This window comes from Argiope bruennichi, chromosome 1, assembly GCF_947563725.1.
Source record: "Argiope bruennichi chromosome 1, qqArgBrue1.1, whole genome shotgun sequence".
NCBI lineage: Eukaryota > Metazoa > Arthropoda > Arachnida > Araneae > Araneidae > Argiope > Argiope bruennichi.
Genome location: NC_079151.1, coordinates 84,989,160 through 85,013,725, shown reverse-complemented (window position 1 = coordinate 85,013,725; position 24,566 = coordinate 84,989,160). Strand labels below are relative to the sequence as shown.

Sequence of the window (24,566 nt, the reverse complement as noted above, 5' to 3'; positions counted from 1 at the left end):
CCATCGAATTCTCATTTTGTCGACAGCAGTGGTTCAGGAATGATTTGATAAGGCTTTTCATTTCAAGTACTTACCTACGGAACAAGAAATAATCTGGCATATATATTATACATGCTTATTAATATTCAGAGCTGAGCTCTTCAAGTTATGCCTCCTCAGATATGCATGAAATTGATGTTATAGCTTTGGTAAGAGACGAAGCGGGGGCCTGGGAAATATTCATTGAGATTAGGTTTATTTTCTTGTAAACAAAATTACTTGCGAAAATATTTGGCCGTTTTCCGTATTACACGATCCCTACGGAGTCTAGTCGTAAGGAAATATGAATATTAGAATTCGTAAAATGATATCCCATTTAGAAACTAAACTAGATTTAATTCTCTCAATCTCGTATGGATTATGGTCTCTACGCATGCAAACTAAATTGAGTTATAAAATTCATTACTTTTCGAAGAACTTTTACCTTAAATATAAAAAATGGAATATTTTATAAGCACCTGGTAATGAAGTAGAGGGAAAATGCTATTCATTTTAAAAATGTCATTTCGGCATTAAATTAAAGAAAACGATTCTGTAGTTCCATTCCAGCATTATGTTATTAATCCTAAAACTCAAACTGTAATTCATTCTGTCTCTAGTTTCTTTGAGACTACTTCTCGACAGAGAGGCTGCTTTCATCTAATTTTTTTCTACTCTCTAGCTAAGAAAAAAAGGTAATTTCGACTTCAAAGGCGTAAGAACACGTTACTTAAATGTTTGATCACCTTTTTAAATAAATAAAGCTTCTATCTCATCAACAATGTCTTCTCGAGACAGTTCTATTTTTTTTATGTCATTGTTTCTTCTCCTCTTGCAGACAGAACGAAAGAACATATCAATACCGTGGAGGACGAGAAGGGAACCAGCGAAAAAGATTCGCCGCAGCTTAGGAAAGAAATAGATGAAGGTAATTTGCTCATGATATCTCATTTAAACCTTTAAAAAAATACTCAGCAAAGGGAGTGCTGGAGAAGCAATTTGTCCCCAAATTCGTTCTGCTGTGGCCAAATGGTTAATGGAATTTCCTTCTCTCTCTTTCTCCCTTGTTTATTCTCCACTTGTAGAAATTTTGGTGTTTTTTTCCCCCTCTTCCTTTTCCATCCATTCCCGGTGCTTATTTTTAGCATTCGCCGAGTAACGACTATTTACCCCGAAAAACCTAAATTGTGTACGCGCTCTTGCGTACAGACGAGCAAATCACGGTTTAAAGTGATGTTGCCATTCGGGAGAAGAGAAATTCTTTGTTGAGTTCGGTCCACTGGATTTCTTGTTGCCATTCGCCCTGAAGAATTTGAAGAATCTACTAGAGCATTAAGAATTCGAAATTTTTTCCCGCCTTCAAAATCATACTGCCAGTCGAAAGCGTGAATTTAGACCAAACTCTTTTCGAATTGGAACGAACATTATGGAAATGTTCCAGGACTAATTCACAAGCTCTTAACTTTAAAACAAATCTGCTATGCATAAATTTGGTATATGAAGTGAAAATTCTTTCCACCTGCGTATTTGTTTCAAAGGTGAAAATGGTTTTAATGAATTCTTTTTATTAAAGTCGCAGAATTCACGTACCGAGCAGCACATTTTGTGAAGTTTTTTTTTCTTCCATTTATGATTTTAAATATTACAAATATTGTACATGATTTCAAATGCTGTGTTTGTATATCTGTGGGCATATACAGCCAATTTATTAGTTTTGCAAATTTAATTTTTTGAAACCCTATGGAATTAAAAAAAATTCGTGGTAATTGTTTCCTCAATCATTTTAAATGTAATAAAAGTTAATACATAATGATTAACTTTTCAGTAATGAAAATTTAATTAACATTTAACGTTATAACATTTAAATAGAGATGATTTAAACCAAGCCATTAAAAAGTTTCAAATGTATAAATATTAAATTGAATAAATGCCTTTGACTAGAGTTTAAAAAAACTAAATTTTTAATAATGTTATAAAATTTTATTCGATTTAAAACATAAGCAGTTACACCAGCCATTCATTCCAAATTTCAAAAATGACAATAATTATGGAAACCCTTTTTTTAACATGCCTAACATTAGGACAAAAAACTGATAAAATATTTTAATTATTAAATTTTAGACTATATCATACATATTTTGTGATTTTCTGCTATTTTGAATTTTTAAGAGAGACTTTTTTTTTCATATATTGAGCTAAAGAAACATGATAAAAGGACAAAATAATTGTTACATGTCTTATTTCAAAATTCTGTTACGCTTGAAAATAATAATTATAATTAAAAATAATACATTTCTGTAACATAAACTTTTAATTTAAAGAAAAAACTTTTTGAAAGCTGAAAAGTTTTAATTCAGACGATTTTAAATGTGACTTGTGTGAATAAATGTAAATATGCATAATCATTAGAAAATGAAATAAACAATCTTTCCTAAAAATAAAATCAAAGGTTTTTAAATATTTTTGATAAGTACAACTAACTAACTTTGATAAGTACAACTTTGCGTACAACTAACGAGAAATTCTATATGCATTTGTTAAACTCCAGGTTTAATAACCATTTATTCAAACCTTCTTAATTTTACATTAAATATAACATAAATTGTTTATGAAGATAAACAATTAGCTTCTTTAAATTCACAAAACAAAGCTTCTTTAAATTCATGGGATCTAAAAAAATATCAAGAAATTCATTCCAAAAAAATGTTTAAAGCTCTCTTTAAAAAATATGTTGATATCATACTTGAAATATCATACACCCTTTACTTACCAAAAACCGTTTCATTTTTACTTTTATTTACAATCAAATATAAAGTATGCTTTTCATTATCTGAAAAAGTAATTTCCTTTACGAAACAATAAATTGTAATTTGGAAATACAACTAGGATTTCAGGACTTGCATAAAGCCTTGCTTCAGAAAATAAATGCTTTTCAAAAAGAAATGCATGGATTTAAAGATTTTTCTAACAAAACATAAGCCTCAAAATTCATTATCTTATTTTCTGTCGGTGTTAGCAAAATAGCAAAAGAAAATTATCTACAATTTTGAAACTTTTTGCTTTAAAATAACAAAAATGTTGCTTTAAATAACTTCGCTTCAGAATATTTTTGTTTCTGTTTATCAAGGGATTTTGAAATTATAAATATTTCCATTAATTTTTGTTGATTAACAACTCTACTTGATACTGATTTTAATATATATATATTTCGCTTTATGATTCGTCAGATAAACTGAACAAGCTTACTCTGCGTTATCCAAAACATTTGACATCATAATTATTTTTCACTAGCCGCCTTTGGGCGATAGTTGATTCTCCAAGAAAATTATATGTGCTTAACATCCATTAAATTTTTTATTATTTTGATAATCTTACGCTTGATCTGTTTATTATTTATATGTTATCTGGAGTCAAATCCCATGGCATTATAATACCATTAAAAATATCGGTTCGAATAATTTCTAATTGCACATCATCTTTCACAATACTCGTTCGTTTTCTTATATAAAGTCCGGAAGTAATAATCAAATATATAGATTTAAATTGGCGCGTTTGAGTATAGAGTATTTAAGTAACATGTAAATCATTGCATAAATTAAATGTAAAGTAAATATTTGTTTACATAACATAACGGTATGCTATTTGCTGTTCCCAAGTATGGAATCATCGAGTTCAAAGAGTTGAATTCATACAAAATTCCACAACTTAATGCCCACGGGACATTCGCCGAGTCAGAGACTTTGTCCAGAATTAATCTGAAGCCTCACTGTTTAGTCACAGAAATAGTTTCGAAAAAGGCAAGAACATTTGCAGAATTTACGTGCATACTCCCATATCGCTTCACCAACCACAATCGGTCATTTAATCCCCATTTTCTACTTGCACAATTGGAAACTAATTGAAAAAGCAATGAATGCTTTTTCCGCTTGCGAAAGAGTTGGATGAAGACATCATATGAGTATTAACAAATATTTTTCTGTTTTGTTAAAATCTTATATCAACAAGTGATTTAACAGGATTTAGACCAATTACTATCCATCCCTCCGTTAATTGAAAAAATTTTCGCCTTTTAAATGATCCTTCGCAATGTATTTCTTGTATACACTGTTTATTTATTCAATCGTATTCGATAATATTTCCCTTTATAACTATAAAAATTAATATAATTCCTACGAAGGCACCTAATTAGAATAATAAAACGACATAAAAATGGTTAACCAAATCCGCTATACATATCTATTAGATAATAAGTGAAATGAAGATTCATGCAACTTCCACTACTTTTTTCCATTTATTTACACTAATTATTTACATATCTTCTTATTGAATATGTTGAAAATTTTAAATGCCTAGTGTACAAAAAAAACTATAATCTCTTAGTATTACAGTATTACTCAAAATCAAAAGTAATTTAATAGCATAAAATCAATCATAAGACTCTTTGGTAATATGAATACCCAAACTATTTAAATTAATAATACATAAAAAAATTTCTAAGAGTACTTGATATCTGGTTTTGGTACCAAAAATTTTCCTAACCTTCTTCATGAACGCTAATAATCAAAATTAAACACATCATTTTCACTAGTTGTGCTTGCTTTGGATGGGCTTGTATGCTCAATGACCATGCGCACTTGTCTCTCGGTTTATGATATTCTACAGCAAATGTTAGCGATTGTGCTTTAGAACAGTTGTTCTGCTAACTACAATTTACGGATTTAGACATCCGACGGCAGATAATTAAAATCCAGACACACCACGCTCCTCGGCTAACAATTGCAGCTAAAAGCGAGACGAAGCTCCTACACAATGCACCCCTTCAATTGTACGCGGACTAGAACACCCTATGCAAACATCCTCTTAGACTGCTTCTCTGTTGAAAAGTTTCATTTTTAGAAGAATATTAATTTTAATCTTTATCCAGCAAATTTCATAAATTATTGAGTTTTAGTAAATTATAAGCAGTCAAAATTCGAGATTGCAAATTTTTTTCCTTAATTTTTACCATGTCAAGCACTTATTTGAATTCCTTTGATGTTTGAAAGGTGTTTAACCGTTTAGCATAAAATGTGCGTGTAGGAGGGGGCTTAGATAAAATTAGTGAAGTTATTCCAGAAGATTTTTTTACTTAATTACTCTATTTTAGGTACGAAACAAGAGACATAAATAGACTTTCATTGAGTCCTGGAAACGTTTTAAAATTAAATGTAAAATCAACTAACTGGCTTAGAAAAGGGCGTTTTGTACTAAAGTTCCCATGAAGTAATTATATCCCATGCTGATAAAATACTTCGATTTCTAATTTTACTCACAAATGTCACTGTATCTCAAAAGAATAAAGAAACTATATAAAACCACTGTAGATATCCCCCTTCGTGTATATATTTGGTTTACATATGAGATTTTTGGATTTTCAAATTAAACGCGAATTACATTTGCAAACCATTATCTTTCTCAACCAAAGCTAGTGGACACGTGTATTGAAGTACCGTTTGTATGTCTTTCGCGATACAAAAAAGATAGTGGATTGTATAAAATAAATGTGTAGTAATTCCTAATAAAAAATAAATTTTTTAATTGCTTATTTTGAATTTTTATGCTGTTTTTTAAGACACAGCACTATTTGAAAATTTCGGAACTACATTTTTTACTTTCATGTATACGAAGGTATAGAGAACGATTTTTGACAGTCAAAAAATTTAACCTCGAGATTTTGACGAATCTCCATGTTTCAGACTATCCTGAGTTCGGAAAACACATTTTTGGCATTATGTCTGTCTGTGTGCGAACTCGATAGCTTAAAACGTCTTGAGCTAAACGGATGAAAGTTAGTATACGAATATATTAAACTAAATTAAAGATTTCTTTCAAATTTCGAACGAACTACATTCAGTGGAAATCTGTCCATTTGGTTATTTAAGTACAAGCATACTTGATATCTTTAAAGCATAAAGAGTCGTAAAAAATAAAATTTGGACGCATGGGTTTAGCATCTAAAATGTAGATTCTACCCAAAATTTGAATAAAATCTATCAAAAGGTTGATCGTCTGTCGATTTTTATTTCCCCATATATGTAAATACAATGCCTTAAATCTATGAAAGTTGATTTGTGAACTTTTGACTCGAACTGCAACTTTTTGTCAAATTTTATTACAATCGGTAGATAAAAAAGCGTCCAAAATACATTTTTCCTCGATAGATTCGGGCCAAATATCTATATTTCGTAATTACTATTCCACCAATTAATTAAGCTGAATTTCTTAAACCTTTCTACTTATTGAAACATTCCACTTACAATCCTTGTGATAACGATTTCATTTTCTTAAAATGTAAGTAATAAATTCATTTCAATAAATTATTAAAAGCATACTTTAAAACCCAACTTGTGTCTTCTGCAAGGATAGAAATCGTTTAATAAAAAAGATGAAACAAAACCTTGCATCAATATAATGATAAAATTAAGTATTAGATAATTGGAGCACTAGATAATAGAAAACTCCTAAAGTAGTAAATAAAATTTAGTTAATCGTCTCTTGTCAAGCTGCACCACATATCTCAGTTTCCAAAATGACACAAAGGGTGAAAAACTGACTTTTATTCAATTAATAATGAGTATTTTTGATTTTTTCTCATGTGTTATCTCATGTTCATACTGGATATGAATAAAGTCAGAACTCTTCATTATTGGTTGCGAAATATTCAGTTTCCTCTTCCACTTTTGTCATTTTGAAAAATGAGATAGATAATGTTGCTTCTTAAGCAATATAATAAAGAATCTGAAAATGGTTTAGATCATTAAAATTTAAATCAGTATGTTAAAAAATAAACCGAATATGCTCTAGCATATTTAATATATGCTAATCTGTATCCTAATTTGCTTCTCATGGAGGGGAGGGCTGTTGTGTTTGATTATTACAATTTAGTTTTGTGCAAATTATTTTTCTTAGAATCGAAAGAAAGCGTAATAGAGCAATTCTATTATCTCAACCACAGGAAAATTTGACCTCGAAGGGCAGCTGTTGAAAAGATTTCTTAATTCTATGGCGTTCCTTGCGAGGTAGAGATATCATTAAAACAATACAGAATTTAACTTTGAGATTAAACGATTAACGATTGAAAATTCAACTACATTACAATGTTAAGTAATAGAATATCCAAGAAAATAATGTAATTGTTTTACACTTTCACTTACTCTATTTTCCAAGCAAGGTTTCAAAAAAAATGGAATTTTAAATTAGAAGAAAATTTTTCGAATTCTGCTTCGAATAATGAGATTTGTTTCCATGTTAAAGCAAATGTTGTGTTTTCAAAAACTATTGAGGTGATAATATTATTTTTATATAAAGAAAGGCTTTTTATACACCTTATGAGAGTAAATATACCCTTATAATTAATAGTCTGATTTCGCCACTTTTATGTCATTTGAAATATCAAGATATCTAGCATGTCGTTAATGGCCCTCATTTTTTAGAGTGATCTAAAAAATCTATTTCACTATGTAATCTCTACGGTGGAAAATCACGATAGAGCTCTGCAGCCGATACTGTACCGATTTCACCAATTTTTATTCCATTTGAAACATTTTAAATAAATCATCAAAAGTAACCTGCCTCCCCTCCTTCAATTTTCGAAAGATATTGCAACATAAAACCTTGATGCAGTCCCGCCCAATAATTGATTCAATTTCACTAATTATTTTTATAGTGTACATAGCCAACAAATCAGAATATTCCTATTTTATTGTGCAAATATAATTTAAAATATCACTATTATTTGTGTGAAAAGATATAGTTTATCAAAATTGATTGGCAAATATAAATATTATTTATATAGTGCATAAACAGCTGGTCAATAAAATGGTTAGCATCAAATTATATTGGTGTTGCATAAAATAGAATCAGACTTTTTAATATCGGTAGCTTCAAAATTAGTGCATAGACTTAACTGTTAACATTAATATTTTTATTCTTTCCCTTGTACTTTGAATACTTTCCTCACTTCCAAATGTGCCCACATTTTTCTAGCAGGCATACAATTGTCAATTGCTTTTCCATTCGATCTAAGCCTAAGTTGGTTTTTAAACAAAAATTTTCTCACGTGCTCTTACATTTATCTCTCTATGCTATGAGAATCCAACAGCTCGCTTACATTATTATTATTGTCTGTTTCCTAATGTAACTGCATGGAAAGATAGACAATCTGTTCAATTAAATAAGGATTTAATAAATTTGCCATTGTTTCTTACTCATTAATGAAAAGAAATTGACAAATTTTCTTTATATTTCCGATTTTTCGATTTGTATCATATTTTTAAGATGGGAATATTCGAAGTCGGAATTAAGGAGCCGGTTAACTTCGAGTTTCTGTCGGAGCATAAATGTTATTGTACTCAAAGGAAAACCAGCTGGAGTGGTCTTCCTAAAACTTTCTCGCATAGTCTCTAATAAACTTGTCATGCCATAGAGCGTCTTACGTGGCACTAGAGTAGAATAATTACGAAATATTCACTTTCGGCGTGAAGTTAGCATTTTTACTGAATCTATCATGCTACTCTTCACGAGTTATTTGGCTATTAATCCCTGGCATGCGTTAATAGTATTCGGAAATCCAATTTATGTTTCAGACACGTTTTTTTTAAACCGATTCAAACAAAAATTTGACACAAAACTATACCTATAGTCACAAAATTCCATACCAAATTTGAAATATTTAGGTCATTGCGTTTTTGAGTTTATTATGATTACATGTTTCTGAAATATAAACCGACAATCAGCTGCTCGTTGAATTTGGCACAAAATTTGACAGATGTCTAAACTATAGAGGTAAATTTGTGTACCGAATTTCATTCATCTAGATCTTTTCATTTTATAATTATTGTGGTAATTTATATTCGAATAGACGGACTTTCACTGAAAGTATTTTACTCAAAATTTGACAGAAATATACAAATTTTGTGTAATGACGATTATCAAATTTTAATTAACTTAATTTTAATTAGCTGAAAGTGTTTTTAACTTATCATTATCAAGGACAGACAGATGGACATTTTTCAAAAATGGGTTTTTCAAACTCAAGATTTGTTAAAATATCGAGTTCGAATTTTTTGTCTATTACTAAACTTTTTCTTTAGAATACGCGAATGTAAAAATGTTGGTAAACCCAGTTTAGAATAGGTTAAATTTCAATGCCTTCTAGGATAAGACAGTTTTAGATGAGCATTGCTTACTCATGTCACATCTTACCAAAGACTAAATTAAAACTCTAAAAATATATATCAATATTTGCAAATAGAATAATAAAAATTACTTTTTTCCTTTCAGTGTCTACTTAACAACTTTAATGAATATTTAAACACGTATCCCAAACATTCCTTTAAATATATATATTATAGGAACCACAACATTTCCTGGGTAGTGAAAGTATTTACACCATAATCTTCTTTATCCATCGGAGTTTCGATACATTTTCTGCTTTATGGATACTTTTGACAAAGATTTTGTATAAAATTTCTTCTGCCTTTTAATTAATGATCGCTCAGCTCTGCTGCCAGAGAATGGGGTCTTGTCTTCATCCTAACTCCCGTGCTCATCTTAATTACTGCTTTTTCCTTTTTCTTAACCAGCTCATGAAATCAGTAATTACTTCATCGTTCTTTCCCTCGCTTTTTTCCTTCAATCGATTTAAGCCATGATAAGAAAGAGCGCTTCTCAGCTGTGACCCTCATTAAGCTCGAGCTCAGGAGCTCAAGCTCGTGTCACGCTCACCTGTTCCATCAAAAACCTTGACTTGTTGATGGGCCTCGTTTGGGAACAAATGAAGTGAGGGAACATGCAAAACACGGCACAACTTCGGAACGGGAGTTTTAATACGCCGGTGTTAAAACAGCGTTTAAAACAAGGGAAGTATCGCTATCTTCTCGGATGAGTAAACAAAGTTAGAGGAAGAAAAAGGAAAATTGTGTTTGAAAGCGTGTAAAATATGGAATTAAACTTTTAGCGAGACACTATTTGTTTATCAAAATGTAGTTGTTCGGTCAACAAAAGTTGAAAGTTTTGAAATAGTAAAGTACGCATTGCTTGGTCATAGTTTGATCCGATTTGTGATTCACTGCCAAGTTGCAGCCCAGCAAGCTCCAAATCTACGAAGCGCATTAACTGTTATCATAAAATTCTCGTAGTTTAATCTCCAGTTCTAAGCCTATATGTTCCCGGAATTAGGAGCGAATTCCACCAGGAAAGATTTTTGTTTGATGTAAATTAAACCAGAGTGAACATTTGATCGGTTTCTAGCAGAGTCAAACGTGGGGATATTATTTTACAGAGCTTAATGAAAATGTGTAACTAGTGTTCTATGATATAGCAGTCGTTGCGCTAAAATAGGCCTAATACATTTTGGGGGCATTTTTTAAAGCATCCTTTTCTTCTTGAAATAACTTACTAAATGCATGGTTTGTGTAAAAAATGAATTTATCAATGTTGCTTGGCTTTGAATGCACAGACAAAAATGTTATACCATTCCTTTTTTCTCATTAATTGTCATAAATATAAATGATTTTTTTGTCAATGATCTTAAATATTTTTCTTAACAACTGAAAAATTTAGAATGAATGCTATTACCTTTCTGAAAGAATGGTATTCGCGTAATTCGGACTCCTTTTTTTTTCATACTGATTGTTCAAATATTATTATATATATTATTTTAAAAACTAGAAGTACGTCAAAATAAGTCAACTGATATTCGAGTTTATTTTTATTTTTTTCTCCCAAAGATTATAATTTTTGTTAACTTTTAAAATGAATTGTTTAATATAATAGCCATTTTGCAAATTTTACATTTCAAAAATTTATATTGTTGAGAAGGAAAATAATGAATGAAATCTTGAAATAAAAATACAAATTTTTTTAATTTTTATTTCTATTTTTGATAATTATGAATTGCTTGGATTTTTTACAATAATATTTTACTCTCTCAATATTTTATTTGCAAGCCTAGCTTAAAAATCGCATTCTTCATATTTTTCCTCTTTATAGCGGTATGTCTTATTTTATAGCGGAATTGTAAAAATGTTTTCACTCAAAAAAATTGTGCTTGGACTACCTAAAAATGTTTTAGAAAATTTAAAACAAGCTCAAGTCATAAATTCTATTTGTTCATAGAAACTCACTACCATTTCTTGCAATACTAATATACAGGAAGATTCAAAATAACTGTTCAGTAGCTCGCAAAAGAGTCAGAGATACAAAACCAAACAATAATTGCATAAAAACTCTAAAGCAAAACAGGTTTGTTAGAGTGATCACTCCGACAGGGAAGCAAATCAAAGCAGATTTTCCAACCAAGTTTATTTCCGAAAATAAAATTCCATGAACGGTATGAATATTGTACACAAATGATATCTGCTCTCGAGTACAAAATCCGCATGCAGCTAGAAAACTCATTGCACAACATTATTTCAACATCAAAGTTCGAGCAGTATTGCGGGATATTGTTTTTTCGATCTATGTCCGTTGCAAACACAGTTCGACAAAAAAATTTATGAGATTTTCAAAGGAAAGGTGCTCTTACAGTTACTTTGTGGCAGATATAAGCCTAATAAAGAGTTTTGTTTTTCCACTACTTCATTCTGAAGCAGCATTTATATTAAGACATTATTGTCACGTTAAAAAGATAATCATACATTCGAGAAAAAGCTGTCTGGTACTTATTCGTATGGAACAGTTAGAATTAAATTCCATTTTCTCATTTTTAATGTTTCTCTGCAACCTTGATGACTAGCTGCATGTAAACATTATTAGTACAAAATGCTCTGCAATATTTCTAGGATATATTCGTGGCATTATGTGATATCTAAAACATTGAACCATACCTTGGAAATATTGTACAATGTGCTAATAATGATAAACTTACTAAAATTATGACTCTTTTCTGTGCTTTCAGAGACCAATAGTGGGCATCCAGGCAATCACTTCATGTGGATCCTCCTGTTCCTATCTCTCGCCATGTTTGGAATCACAACATAACTGGTCTCTCGATCTCGAGAGAGACAATCATGTGTACATCATGTATTCCTGTCTGTGTTCTTCGTGTGCGGATAGACGGACTGAGAGTCATCATGCGCCACTCGATTCTGTTGTAAATAAGAGATCTATCTGACAACTGGAATCGCCACACCCCATTTCCGAAGACTATGGCAAACAGTTTATTCTAGTCATTGTTATCTCCTGTATATAAGCGTTCGCCTTTCTAGAACGTATTCCACTTATCCTTCATATCAAGAATAAATTAATTTCTTGATAATATAAACTTCAGTAATCCGAAAAGCTAGAAATCGTGATTGTCAATTAACATCCATTTCTTTGAAAACTTAAGTGATTTATCAAAAAGATAAATAAAATTTTTGCTAAAATTTATCAGATCCGTGGTATTTATAAAAAAAAGTTCTCGTGAATACATAATTTATAAATAAAAGATGCAATTTCTAAACTGATGCGAAATGTTCTATACTTATTATTGATACTGCTGTTATATCCAATTTTCATAATTAATGAAAAATTAATGAAGACATGTAAATATAAGTTAGTAACAACACAGAAATTATAGAAAGTCGACAATCCGGATTTGGAAAAATTCCATTCAGATCAGCTTATTGACTGCATTTTGTGATTTTTTTATAGTAGCGTAAATTAGAATACCTTCACATTCAAGCAACTACTTCGCAGATATTAATCATTTTTTATCTCAACTACAGTTGTAAACGTTTCGAGAAATAACTGTGTGGAATTTTTCCCCACTTCTTTTTTCAAAAAATTGCTATAAAAAAAGATGAAAGAAAACGCTCGGGCAGTAAAAAAAATGGTCATTTGTTTTTTACAGCCAAAACTTTTGAATTATATAATATCTTTTGGTAAAAAATATTGGTATTCTTTATAAGGATCCTGACTTTATATTATTAATTAAAAAATCCAAATATGTTTTAAAGTAAAGTATAAACTAAACATCCAATTCAAAGGTTCAATTACTGTCCTTTAAAATAGACGGATTAATGTTCTTTAGACTTACTGTTCTTTAAAATCCAATAGAAAATATAATCTAAATAAATTTTTGAAATATTCTTCAAAAGTTAAAGTCTGATGGTTATTCGGAGTACATGCTTCCAAGTAATCTTCAACTGATTTTCAAAATAATTTCGACTTCTTTCTCTTTTTTAGGTTAAGATGTTTAAGTGCTCTTTAAATGAAAATATAATGAATGCTTTACGTTTCAATCTCCATCAAATTCGATTTCTCATAACATTTATAATTACACATATTTAATAGATAATTACATAATATTAATTTAATTTTCATAATTTTAAACAATTTATCTGCATATAAAAAGAAAACAAGATGATATAATCATGTGCAAATCAAATTCTTATATAAGAAAACAGCAATTCATATCATCAGTTTCCCTATTTAACTATCTCTTCGAATTCCAATCACTTAAATAAATAGAGAATCTGGAAAACGTTTATAGATAAATACTAACCCATAGTTGAAAAAATTGTGTTGTTATTACACTTACATTAATGCATCGACAAAATAAATCTAAATTTTATGGAATCATAACAGATAAAAAATATTCATATTCTTTTCCACTTTCAGCAGAGAATTCGAACATTTAGTTATATTTCCAAGAAATCTTATATCATGATTTAATTCCATCATCTTCATTAATGAATAATGTTTTCAACTCCAATTTTAATCTCTTTAAATTTCATATTTTCATTGTTGTTGTTTATTAGTATTACTATTATTTGTAGGAAAGCGTTTTTCGATATTTTTGCCTATCAATATGATTTAACACACTTTGGAATATGCAGCATCCAATCTTTCTTGAAAAGAAAAAAGGGGAGGCTAAAATGACATGCATTAAATTTTATTATTATTTTGTCTGAATTTACTTTGCCTTACTGACTAAAAGTGATTCATAAAAATAATCTGATATAATAACCCTTGAATTTTTATATTACAAATCAAAGCATTTCTTACCAGTAGATGAAAAGCCATGATATTAATCTACATATTTTGCTATTTTATCTTATTTTTTTTCTATTTCAGTGATGAGGGACCTAGGTAGGTATGAAATAAGACTGAAAAGTGATAAGATGAAATAAATTTGGATACTAAGCTTTTCAGTTGAATGAGATCAGTTCATAGTTATGTAGTTCACATCAACTGTTTTTTTGTATGTTAGAATCCATAAAAATGCTCGCAAGAAGAAAATGGATGTGATATTACAGTACAAAATTAACACTTGTAATTAAATTTTAAAAAATAAGCATAGTTACATTTCTCAATTGATTATAATATCATCTAAGTTGAACCTAATAAGAAACTAAAGAAAAGGCATATTTTTATATATAATTCTAGTTGTTGTTTTTTTCACGGATAAGAGGAATACGTGCTTGAAAAAAGCGTGAACGTTGTTGCTACGGATGTTAATAGCGTTACTGTCAATGTGTATAGATGTATGCTCCATTCCAAAGGCATAGAGAAATTCAAAACAGGGTGACTCTACTGTTTCCCATCCTCCAAGAATATGCATACTGTATGGTACTGTTATTTTATCAATCATTATATGAACTGAATTATCATCAGGATTCAGAAGTGCAAAGGATGCTAATTACTTATTGATCATCTTTGAAATTAGCGTACATTTACAGTGTTCACATAAAACTGGATCCAAGCTATATAGTATTTGTATATAGTGTAGTATAAAAGAATGATTTTGAAATCTTTATTGCTTCCGTTACAGCAAATTAATTTTTAAATAAATGAAATATTTTAAATTTTAAAAATTTAAAATATTTCATGACAAGAATAAAATAATATTGTCAAATTTATTATAGAATTTTCAAAATCTCTTATATGAGATAAAATTTTTAGACAAGTTTGATTATCTTTGTTGATCAAATGGATTGATGAATGAGTTGAAGGTTTTCAAAATGCACTATGGTGTAGTTTTTATACAAGAAAGCAAATGATCTTCCCTGATTGCAGAGTTACGATGCATTTGGAGAAGTTTCATTTTTCCGGAATATATGTCACAAAAATCGAAATCAGAGGAAAGCTGACAAATTTGTAATAATTAATTATGGCAGAAATTCAACAAAATGCTTAAATAAAATTGAAATACTCTTCTATTGAAAATAATTATTTTTAATAAATAGTGGATCTTAAAATAATTATTCATTTTAAAGAAAATTAGTAATTCTGTTTAATTTAATAAATATTTTTGTTTTGACAAAAATCTTCTATACAAGTTTCTTTAGTATATTTGTTCAAGTATGAAGAGTATATTTGAAAAACTACTACGAATATAACATATTTCACATCTTATTTTCGGTAAAGGGAATTATTTTGTCTAAGAAAAAAATCTTTTAGATATTCAGTTCATCATAATATAGTTTATCTAAATCATTCATTTTTATAACATTTTGATGAAATATATAAATTTTGCAGTTATGCATTATTAGCCATTTCATTGATAAATTAAGCAATTTTCAGAAATATTTTACTGAAAGAAATAATTTCTTCTGAAATCAATACATATTTAGAATAGAGTTCAAAAAGTAAATATTATTTGGAAAATAAAAATAACTTAATAAAATTTATTTTTATTAATTAAATGCTTTTTAGATATCTGAGACTTATGAGAAAAATATGTTGTGCATACTTACATTAGTTCAAAGTGTGATCATCAATTCATCAGCATCCTTAGTCAAAATAATTTCTTTTTTTTAAAAATGAAGCCACGATTGTTCAAAGCTTGTGAAGTTCAAAATTGTATTAAATAATCTTATTTTTAACAAATGGTAATGTATTGTCGAGTGAAGTAAAAATTCTTTTTTGTTAAGAGAATGTAAAGTTCAAATATTGGATTTAGTATGTTGCAGTACTAATAGAGGAAGGATAACATATTTTTTAGTTTATTATTAATTGTTGTACTTCTATATCATTTTGTATGGTTGCAGAGTTTAAATTCTGTTATTTTCTCATTTGATTTTCCAAACGATTTTATTTTAATGGAAAAAAGAATTTTCTTCAAAACTTGTATTAAAAAAATACATCTTCCAAATGTTGCGCATAGTTTCCTCACAATTGTAAAAAAATATTTCTTTATTTTTTTCTTCGAAATTAAATTTTTTTTGGCTGTAAAATAAATCCTAATAAAGAATTTCTTCTGTCTTGTCTCATGTTTTTGAATGTACATTCACATGAAGGATAAAAATTTTATATATACTTTTATAAAGTATACCTTTTAAAATCGTATAGTTATCGTAATTATATTATAAAGATACTGATTACTGTAATTGCATTTATAACATTGTAAAACTGAACGATAGCTAAATCAAAACTTAATCAAGATTTCAAGACTAAATCAAAAAATTTCTAACAAACACAGAAACTTCTGCTACATTTTCGAATAATTTTAGATATAGTAAATCAGATTTTAGAATAAAAATTCTAGTTACTTCAGTGTTCTGTTCAATTGCTTACATGCTTATCGATCATTTTATTTGCTTCTGCATTTTCATGATTGCCATGATTTTTATGAAATTAATAAAAATAGGGGGTTTGTTTCCACTCTTTTTACACAAAATACATTCTTTATTCGTAGTTTTAAATCTATAAGTATTCAATGCTATCTTCAATTATCCTTAAATTCATGAGTTATACATCTAGTCATATAGTAGGAAAGTGAATGAGAAATACTGGATAGTCATAGTCATTTTGTTATATTTTTCAAGAATTTAATGTTGGTTTTAAATACAACACTGCTTGCTTTATTTGGTAAAGTGCTACTGCTGAGAAGATGATAATTTTTCCTTAAATATTTTCAACAAGATGTTATTCTGACTATGTGAGAAATTTTACAATCTTCTTTTGTTAATTCCTCATATATTTATTATTATTTGTGAAATCATCGTTTTCTATTACACCTGCAGAAACAATAGATTTCATACTAAAAAATCTGGATCAAATTTTTGAATTTTCTGCATCTCTAGATATTTAGAGTTTCTAAGTAAAATACAGATTTTTTTTTTTAATCTTAGTCATGTATATAAATCAATACTTTGTATAATGTTACAATATTTTTTTTCATTTTATTGCAATTAAATGCAAAGAATTCAACATCAAATTATATATTCAGTAGCAAGTCTAGGAAAAAGATAATTCATTCTATATATTTACGTTTCTTTGAAATTCAACTCGCTGTTTTTTTTTTTAAATTTTCCTTACTATTTATATGAAGAAATTTAATAAATTTGTAGAATTTCTTTTAAATGGTGTTTTTTTTAAATTAAGTATCTTGCTTTAAAATGATGGAATAAAATGGATAATATTTAAATATCTATTTAAAAATGTTATTTTATTAATATTACTTAACTTAATTTCTCTCTAAAATACTGATCCCATGTATTTTAGACTCTTTATGAATATGGAATTGTGGAGGTTCAATCATAAATATTTATCTATTAAACCGTTTTTCTATTTAAAGAAAATCTTATGATATCCAATTAATTTAATGTTTGAGTAAATGTTTAGTGAAAGAATAACGTTCCTATATTCAATAAAAAAGTTCAAAAATTATACGAACAGCCTTTGCATTTTTCCTTCAAAAAATGATTGATTAGAAATTATATTTGCATCCCTTACTTCATTAACTTGTCTTTGTATGCATGATGAAATGCAGGTGTGGACAAAAATGAGGATTAAAAACAAAGCTGCATTTCATGCGTAAGTCAGTTTGCATGAAATAAAAAAATTTATTCTTGAAGATAATGACGGAAATTTTATATTCTTTTGAAGAGACATTTCGTAATTGAGGATGAGAAGCATCTGATATGGTGATTGGTTCTCGCCACCCCTATGGGTACATGAAAAGATGGAGATCTGGCTCCTCTCATCGATGACGGGACGTACTTCCTTAGGGAACGGTTGTACCTTGGCCGGTGATGGCCTTTAGGGCTCAACCACAGTTCCCGCCAGTGTTGCTGATGTAGCTGTCCGGTCATTCATGTTTATCCGTGTGCCTTCAAGCAAGTCGGGAGAGTCAGTCTATGATTTACATTCTTTTGAATCGCTGAATTTACGGAAGCGACAGTGCTTTGAATTCCTTAATTCACGCCATTTGAAAATTGATTATATGTATAAAAGCTAGCCTATTACACACACTTAAAGCCTTAAAAGATTAAAACAATTTAATTATACCAAGGCATAGATGAGAAATTACATTTCTTCAGGAAATTTCTGTTCACCTAAACAGTACGCTCAAATAAGCATTCAAAATTTTTAAAATTCGTTTCAATCTGTTAATTATCAATAAACAAATATTCTATTTTGTTATAATTACTCTTGTTGCTTAACATAATCAGTGAATCCAACATATAGTTATTGAATTATTGGCCAGACGTATTTCGAAAATTCCAGACAATATGAATTCTTAAATATCCTTTCCCACCTTTTCTGTAATCTCTGATCAAATTTACCTTTGCCGAATAAATTCACTCCTTAACCAAAGCTCCCATTTTTATTAAATATGTTGATCTTCTCTAAAGTAATGAAGCATAACTTTAAGATTAAAGCGGATTAATAACACATTGCACACAAGCATACAATTTTGTCGGGAGTACTGAATAACGAATTCTAATTTAGAACAAAGGAAATATTTCTGAAACGAAATTTTCATCGGTATTTCTGTCTGCGTTTCGCTGCTTCATTCAGACAAGTTTGAATGTTGTTATTCGTTTTGCTTGCGTAAGCAATATTCTCCTTTAATGAAATTCTATGCGATAGAAATTAAAATCGATTGATCCTCAGACTATCTTTGCTGCCTACTCGAATAAATACATTTCTATCAAAGATACGCATCTTTATTTTTCATTACTTTAATTCCGTTGTAGTCAACACCTTAAATAACAAAATGCGTAATCAGAAATATTAAAAAGAACGTTTTTAAAAGTGAAAATTAATTCAATGTTAAGCACGAACGAACTAAATATTCTAAATAAAGACAAATGAAATAAGAACTAAATAAATTCTAAAGTGAAAAGTTATTTAGAATATTTGAACGAATTTAAATATTCACTAGCTCAAACGTTCGTGAAACAGAAATCTAACTATCACAGCTGATTGCAAACGATTTTATCTCTAGCTCGAAAGTCAAAATTCAAAATATAAATTCATTACATTACTCGCTTGAACTTTTTTTTCCAGAGGAGATGGGGGATTTTAAACTATAAAATGGGCATATGATTTCAATTTTTAAATAAATATCTTGTTAGAAAATATCTTATGGTCTAAACATTTTCGGAAAAATGTTTATTTGAATGTTCGTTTCTGTAATGGTTTCAAAGAATTCCTTTTAGTTTAATTATAAAACAGGAAAACATGCTATACTACAAAATACATTTGCAGACAAGCGAATTACGGTACCTTGAAATCTCCATAATATATCAGCAACTTTCATTGATTTTTGATTGATATCGATTATACATTTACGATGAATACCAAAATCAAAAATAGAGTAATTAAAACGGATCAAACAAATAACGTTTTGCAATACAAAATATTTAGTAAAGTAATTTTTCTAGATAAAACAAATATCCGAAAGGCATATTTCACCAATTCTCCCTGAAAATTCTTATATCTGAGTTTGTGAGGAAAAGCAATGCTTGTAAAAAAATACATTTCATGAAATTAAAGTATTTGTTTTAACAGCAAAGTAAGGAACGTGATATTACGTGACATACTATAAATAAATGGCAGAACTTACGTAGAGAGTATAGAATGAACAGAAGAATATGGCCATTGTACATAATTATTATCGTTTCCGATCATATTATAAACGCTGAAAATGTTGTTTTTTATTTTTTCAGTCACCGATAGCGAGTGGTTAATATTGTTACAAATCTGTAAAATTATCTCCTTACGTAGATAGTTTCGTCGTAAGGAAGAGGGATGGACAGCTATTTTTAATTAATGCAGAATGAAAATTAGATCAGTGAGCCCGAAAATAGTGACAAACTTGGCTCCAAAAATGAAGCATCTATAGACAGCGCAAGAAGTATGGCGATATCTCCATTTGAATTCGGGATCCGAAAATTTTTCTAGGGTGATTCTATACCTGGTAAGAAGACCTGCATAAAATATGGAAGAGTTAATACGAGTTCAGTCCAGTGGATTCTCTCTTGAAGTGTTGATGGCGAAGTAAGCTCTCTAGCTGCACTGAACGCAGTAAAGCACTGGTGTGTTGTTGTCGTTGTATGATAAAGATTTGCTACTTGCATACATGTTGCTGATTTTCTGGAAGTGCTTCCTTTTTTCTGTGCATGTCATTTTGGCTGTGTTTTGCTACTTTTGTGATTGTGGTTGTGGTTGTTTTATGTATGTGTATAAGTGAAATTAAGTGCCGCTAGCCGTTATCGAGTTTATTGAACTTCTTGCACTGTACACACAACGAAAGCAACCACACAAAATGTACCATAGTCAAAATTCACTATCATCTATGCTAATGCATGATCAAGTGGCAGAAACAAGCAGCTAACGCTAAAAATCTTTTGAAGGTCGTGAAAATGTCATTGGTACGGAGAGCAGCCCCCAAATATTTCTCATTAAAGATGGTCATGTAGAATTGCAACGATAATTCGTTGTACAGAATCGTAATTTGATGTTTCCAAAACTCAGCAGTAATTTCTTACGCACATGTTCAAACGTTTTATGTGATATCATCTTAAAATCATTCCATAAAAAATTTTCACTTGCATCGAAACTTTTGTGTATCAAATATCACTTAATCAATTTGATATTCTAGCACACTTTGTGCATCAAATTATTCCAAAACACAGACGACAGATTTCTACGACACAGGAATGCTATATATATCACAGATATATATATATATATATCTGTGTTTTGTATCTATTTAAGAAGGTGGATAATCTACCATTTTTGCTAAAAAAATACCAACTGCTTTTGTTTAAAAAAAAATAATAATCTCTATAGTGATATATATGTACATTTGCAATCAAGCAAATTTCCTTCTTTTCCCTCAAATATAAAAGATAGCTCATCTGATTAAAATTTTTTAATTCAATCATCTTAAAATGAAACATAATCATAAAAAAATTGAAATAAAAGAAATGTATTAAAAATGAGATTAAAAAATTCAATGAGATTCAGACTTTTAATCCGAACATGATAGAAGGTTCATATTTTAAGCCTGATTCATCAATCTTTATTTAATTTTTAATTAAATTCACTTTTAATTATGCTGCAATAATAACGTGCAACCCCCCCCCCCCAACAATATATTTAATAACGTTGCATCACACATAAGTTAAAATGAGTAAATAAAACTATGAAAATTATTAAAAAATCTACTTAAAGTATTTAAAAACTATTCAAATAAAATTTTAAAAAATGACACGGAAATAAAACTAATTTTAAAACTATAAAAATATGTGGGGGAGGTTGAAAATTAAAATTACAAAAATGGTGAATAAAGTATTTGTGCTGTAATATTCTACAATGTGATTGAAAAAACTTTAAATTCTTTTTTAATATTCCTAAAGTAAATAATGATTTAATTTTTCCTTATTTTTAATTCCTAAAATAAATCTTGTATACAACTTTGATGACTAATAAAATGCCATATAATACTTTCCATGAAAAAAATATTTATTATCAGCTTATAAAGAAAAAAAATGAAGGATATGAAAATTGAAAAGAATTCTAGAAATATTTTTCAAAATTAATATTTTCTGCAATCGTGCGAGATTTATCGTCTGCAAACCAATTATCTCTAAACTATCTACTCAGATTCTGAAGCTTTTAAAAAGACAGTCTTTCTATCATTTAAGAAATGGGAAAATGATGAACAAGTAAAATAAATGGAAGGATATAGAGGAAAAAGACACATAAAATTTTGTTTTCCTCTGGGGAAGAAATAATACAATTTTAACTTCAAAATAAAGCACTGCTCCTTAATAATCTTTCCCCAAAGACAATTCGGATCAAACTGTTGCCATTTAAGGAGATAAACTTCTGATTTCGAAAAGCTTTAGGTATCAGAAAAACTGTCAATACTAAGTCTTCACCCTAAAGGTAACTAAAAATAGGCATTTTTTTCTCGTTGACTGTCTTTCTTTGTCTTATACTTTTATTCCTGTATCAACTATTTATAAATGAGTAAATATTCTCCAGCACATATACTCAGATTCAGTTTTATACTAAAAGGATAAAGTATACTTTAAGTGAAGTTCCATTTGCATAAAATGGGGAGGAAATATATTTCTGAATTCTGAGAATAATATTATTTATTTAAACAAACTATAAAGAACATTTACAACATCTGTGCATTATTTTTCTACTAATATGGCAATTCCCTATGAGAGTTTGTAGTTTTGCATGTAACCTTTAATAAGAGATGGTGATGAATTTTGGCATTTTGTGGCCTAAAACTGCATCCACCAATTCGATTCATTGGTATGAGCAGGGAGATAACAAAAAAGTTAATAACAGGAAATATTTATTTAGTTCTAAATTTGTGGGTCAAGCGTATAAAAAGAATAGGGTGGGAGAGAAAACTCATTTTAGAATACAATGGATCCACAACTGATAATAGAATGCTTATGAAATATAAATAAATGTTTAAGTATGTTTTTTTCGGCAGAAACACAGTTATAGCTTGACTCTGACAAGTTGACGTGTGCGACATAAAACTACGTAATATTAATTAATTCTATTTTGATATAAGTTTGATAATGGATATGAATCAAGGTTTACCAGATCGAACAACGTTTCTCTCTTAACCAACACCAAATTCGCTGTCACAATGTTTGATGCAATAGAAAGTAATTTTCCATTTTAATTATAGTTATATTTTTTACAACACTATTTTTTTTCCGCGCCCCGCTCTTAGTGTCTTATTTTTCTCCCTTTCAGTAAATGCATTTCATTGTCTGAGAAATTGTCAACTCATCAGAACCATTTAACAATTGGCAACTATTATGTGGATTTAGAGGATAATTTATTAAATAACCAACTGTCGATGTGCAAAATGTATTTTAATTCATTAATGCAGATATAAAATTGCATTATATGTGCATTCATTTCTTTTCACTACACTTTTACTTTTTCATAGCACCACTTCATAGCATTACTTCTTCATTTGAATACATAAAAAAAGCATTAGGGTAATTTTTTAATGGTATATTAAAATATCTTTATTTTGAAATTAATTTTTGTTTTTCTTTTTTTATATAAATCAAAGAGAGCTATAGTGTAATTTAAGTAAACATGACACGTGATTGAAAAAATGTATATTAAATTTTTAAAAATACGATTTATTAAAAGCAAAAAAATAACATTTTTTATTAAGAAATTTTTCTCAATACAACAATTTTTTACATACATAAAAAGCATATTTAAAAAAAAATATTTTGTAGTATAATTTATAATTCATTATTTTGAATATATAGAGCTATTTTTCCAATTTTATTCATATTTGACACTAGATGGCGTCTCTGAAGGGAAATAAAATATAATTTAAATTCATGATAAGAGATAGATTCTAAATAAGAAATTGATTCTAAAAATATTAAAATATTTATCTCAATAGGACCACTCAACGATTCAAAATTTCAGAACTCAGAAAATAAGAAAGAAAGAGAATCGAACATCTAGTCCGAAACATCCAAGTATGATAAAATTTTAGACATAATTCGAGCCAGATGAATATTGTATTGAACTGGCTTAATTGAACCAGCCTTTGAACTCTGTAAGTGCACATCATACAGTCTACAGAAGGAATGCTAGCTTAAAAATAGCTTCATTATTTTGTAATATGCAAAAGCATAAGATATAAATAAACTGAAAAATTAAATATTTATTTTTGTTTAATTGCATGGAAGGTCTTAAAATATTCGAGTTAATTAATCCATTCTCGATATTTTGTTTTATGTGATTATTTAAAGAAAAGCCATTGTGACAAATTTGTATTTAAAACTAATTTCTAAAATCTTATTACAATTAGAGAGAAAATTCACAGAAAATAATAGTATCAATAATCAGCTAATTATAAAAAAGTAAAAATGGTTTTTGCCTAATAATATATTCCGAAATTTTTAATGAAAAACGTTTGAATTTTGATAAATTTTTGATTAACTAAAATATTTAAAACACTTTTCTTTCTGTATACTTGCTTATTAAACAAGTAATTACGGGCAAATCTGGAAACTCTAATTCAATAATCTACTTTGAAGAGTGTTTTAAACGATTTTCTCAAGTCACTATTTACAAAAAGATACTGTTATCAAGTTAAATTATACTTCAATTTTTTTTTTTCAAATATGAAATAAATTATGTTAAATAAAAGCTTGTTGAAACATCTCCTGCATCTTTCACATCACAAATGCAACTATTGTCCTTATTTGTTTGAAGCACACTTAAGTTGTAGAAATGCACCACAATCAAGTGATAAAATTCATCTCGATCACATG

General features: G+C 28.7%; 1 protein-coding gene across 1 annotated transcript in view; it reads left to right on the top strand.

Moving 5' to 3' along the window:
- LOC129978926 (lachesin-like) overlaps positions 1 to 15,387 on the top strand; it is a 319,635-nt gene extending 304,248 nt beyond the window's left edge. Inside the window, exons 9-10 of the mRNA XM_056090672.1 lie at positions 857 to 946; positions 11,957 to 15,387. Of these exons, the coding sequence (XP_055946647.1) occupies positions 857 to 946; positions 11,957 to 12,039 (173 nt within the window). The 3' untranslated portion in view covers positions 12,040 to 15,387. The remainder of the gene's footprint in view (positions 1 to 856; positions 947 to 11,956) is intronic.
- The last annotated feature ends 9,179 nt before the right edge of the window (positions 15,388 to 24,566 follow it).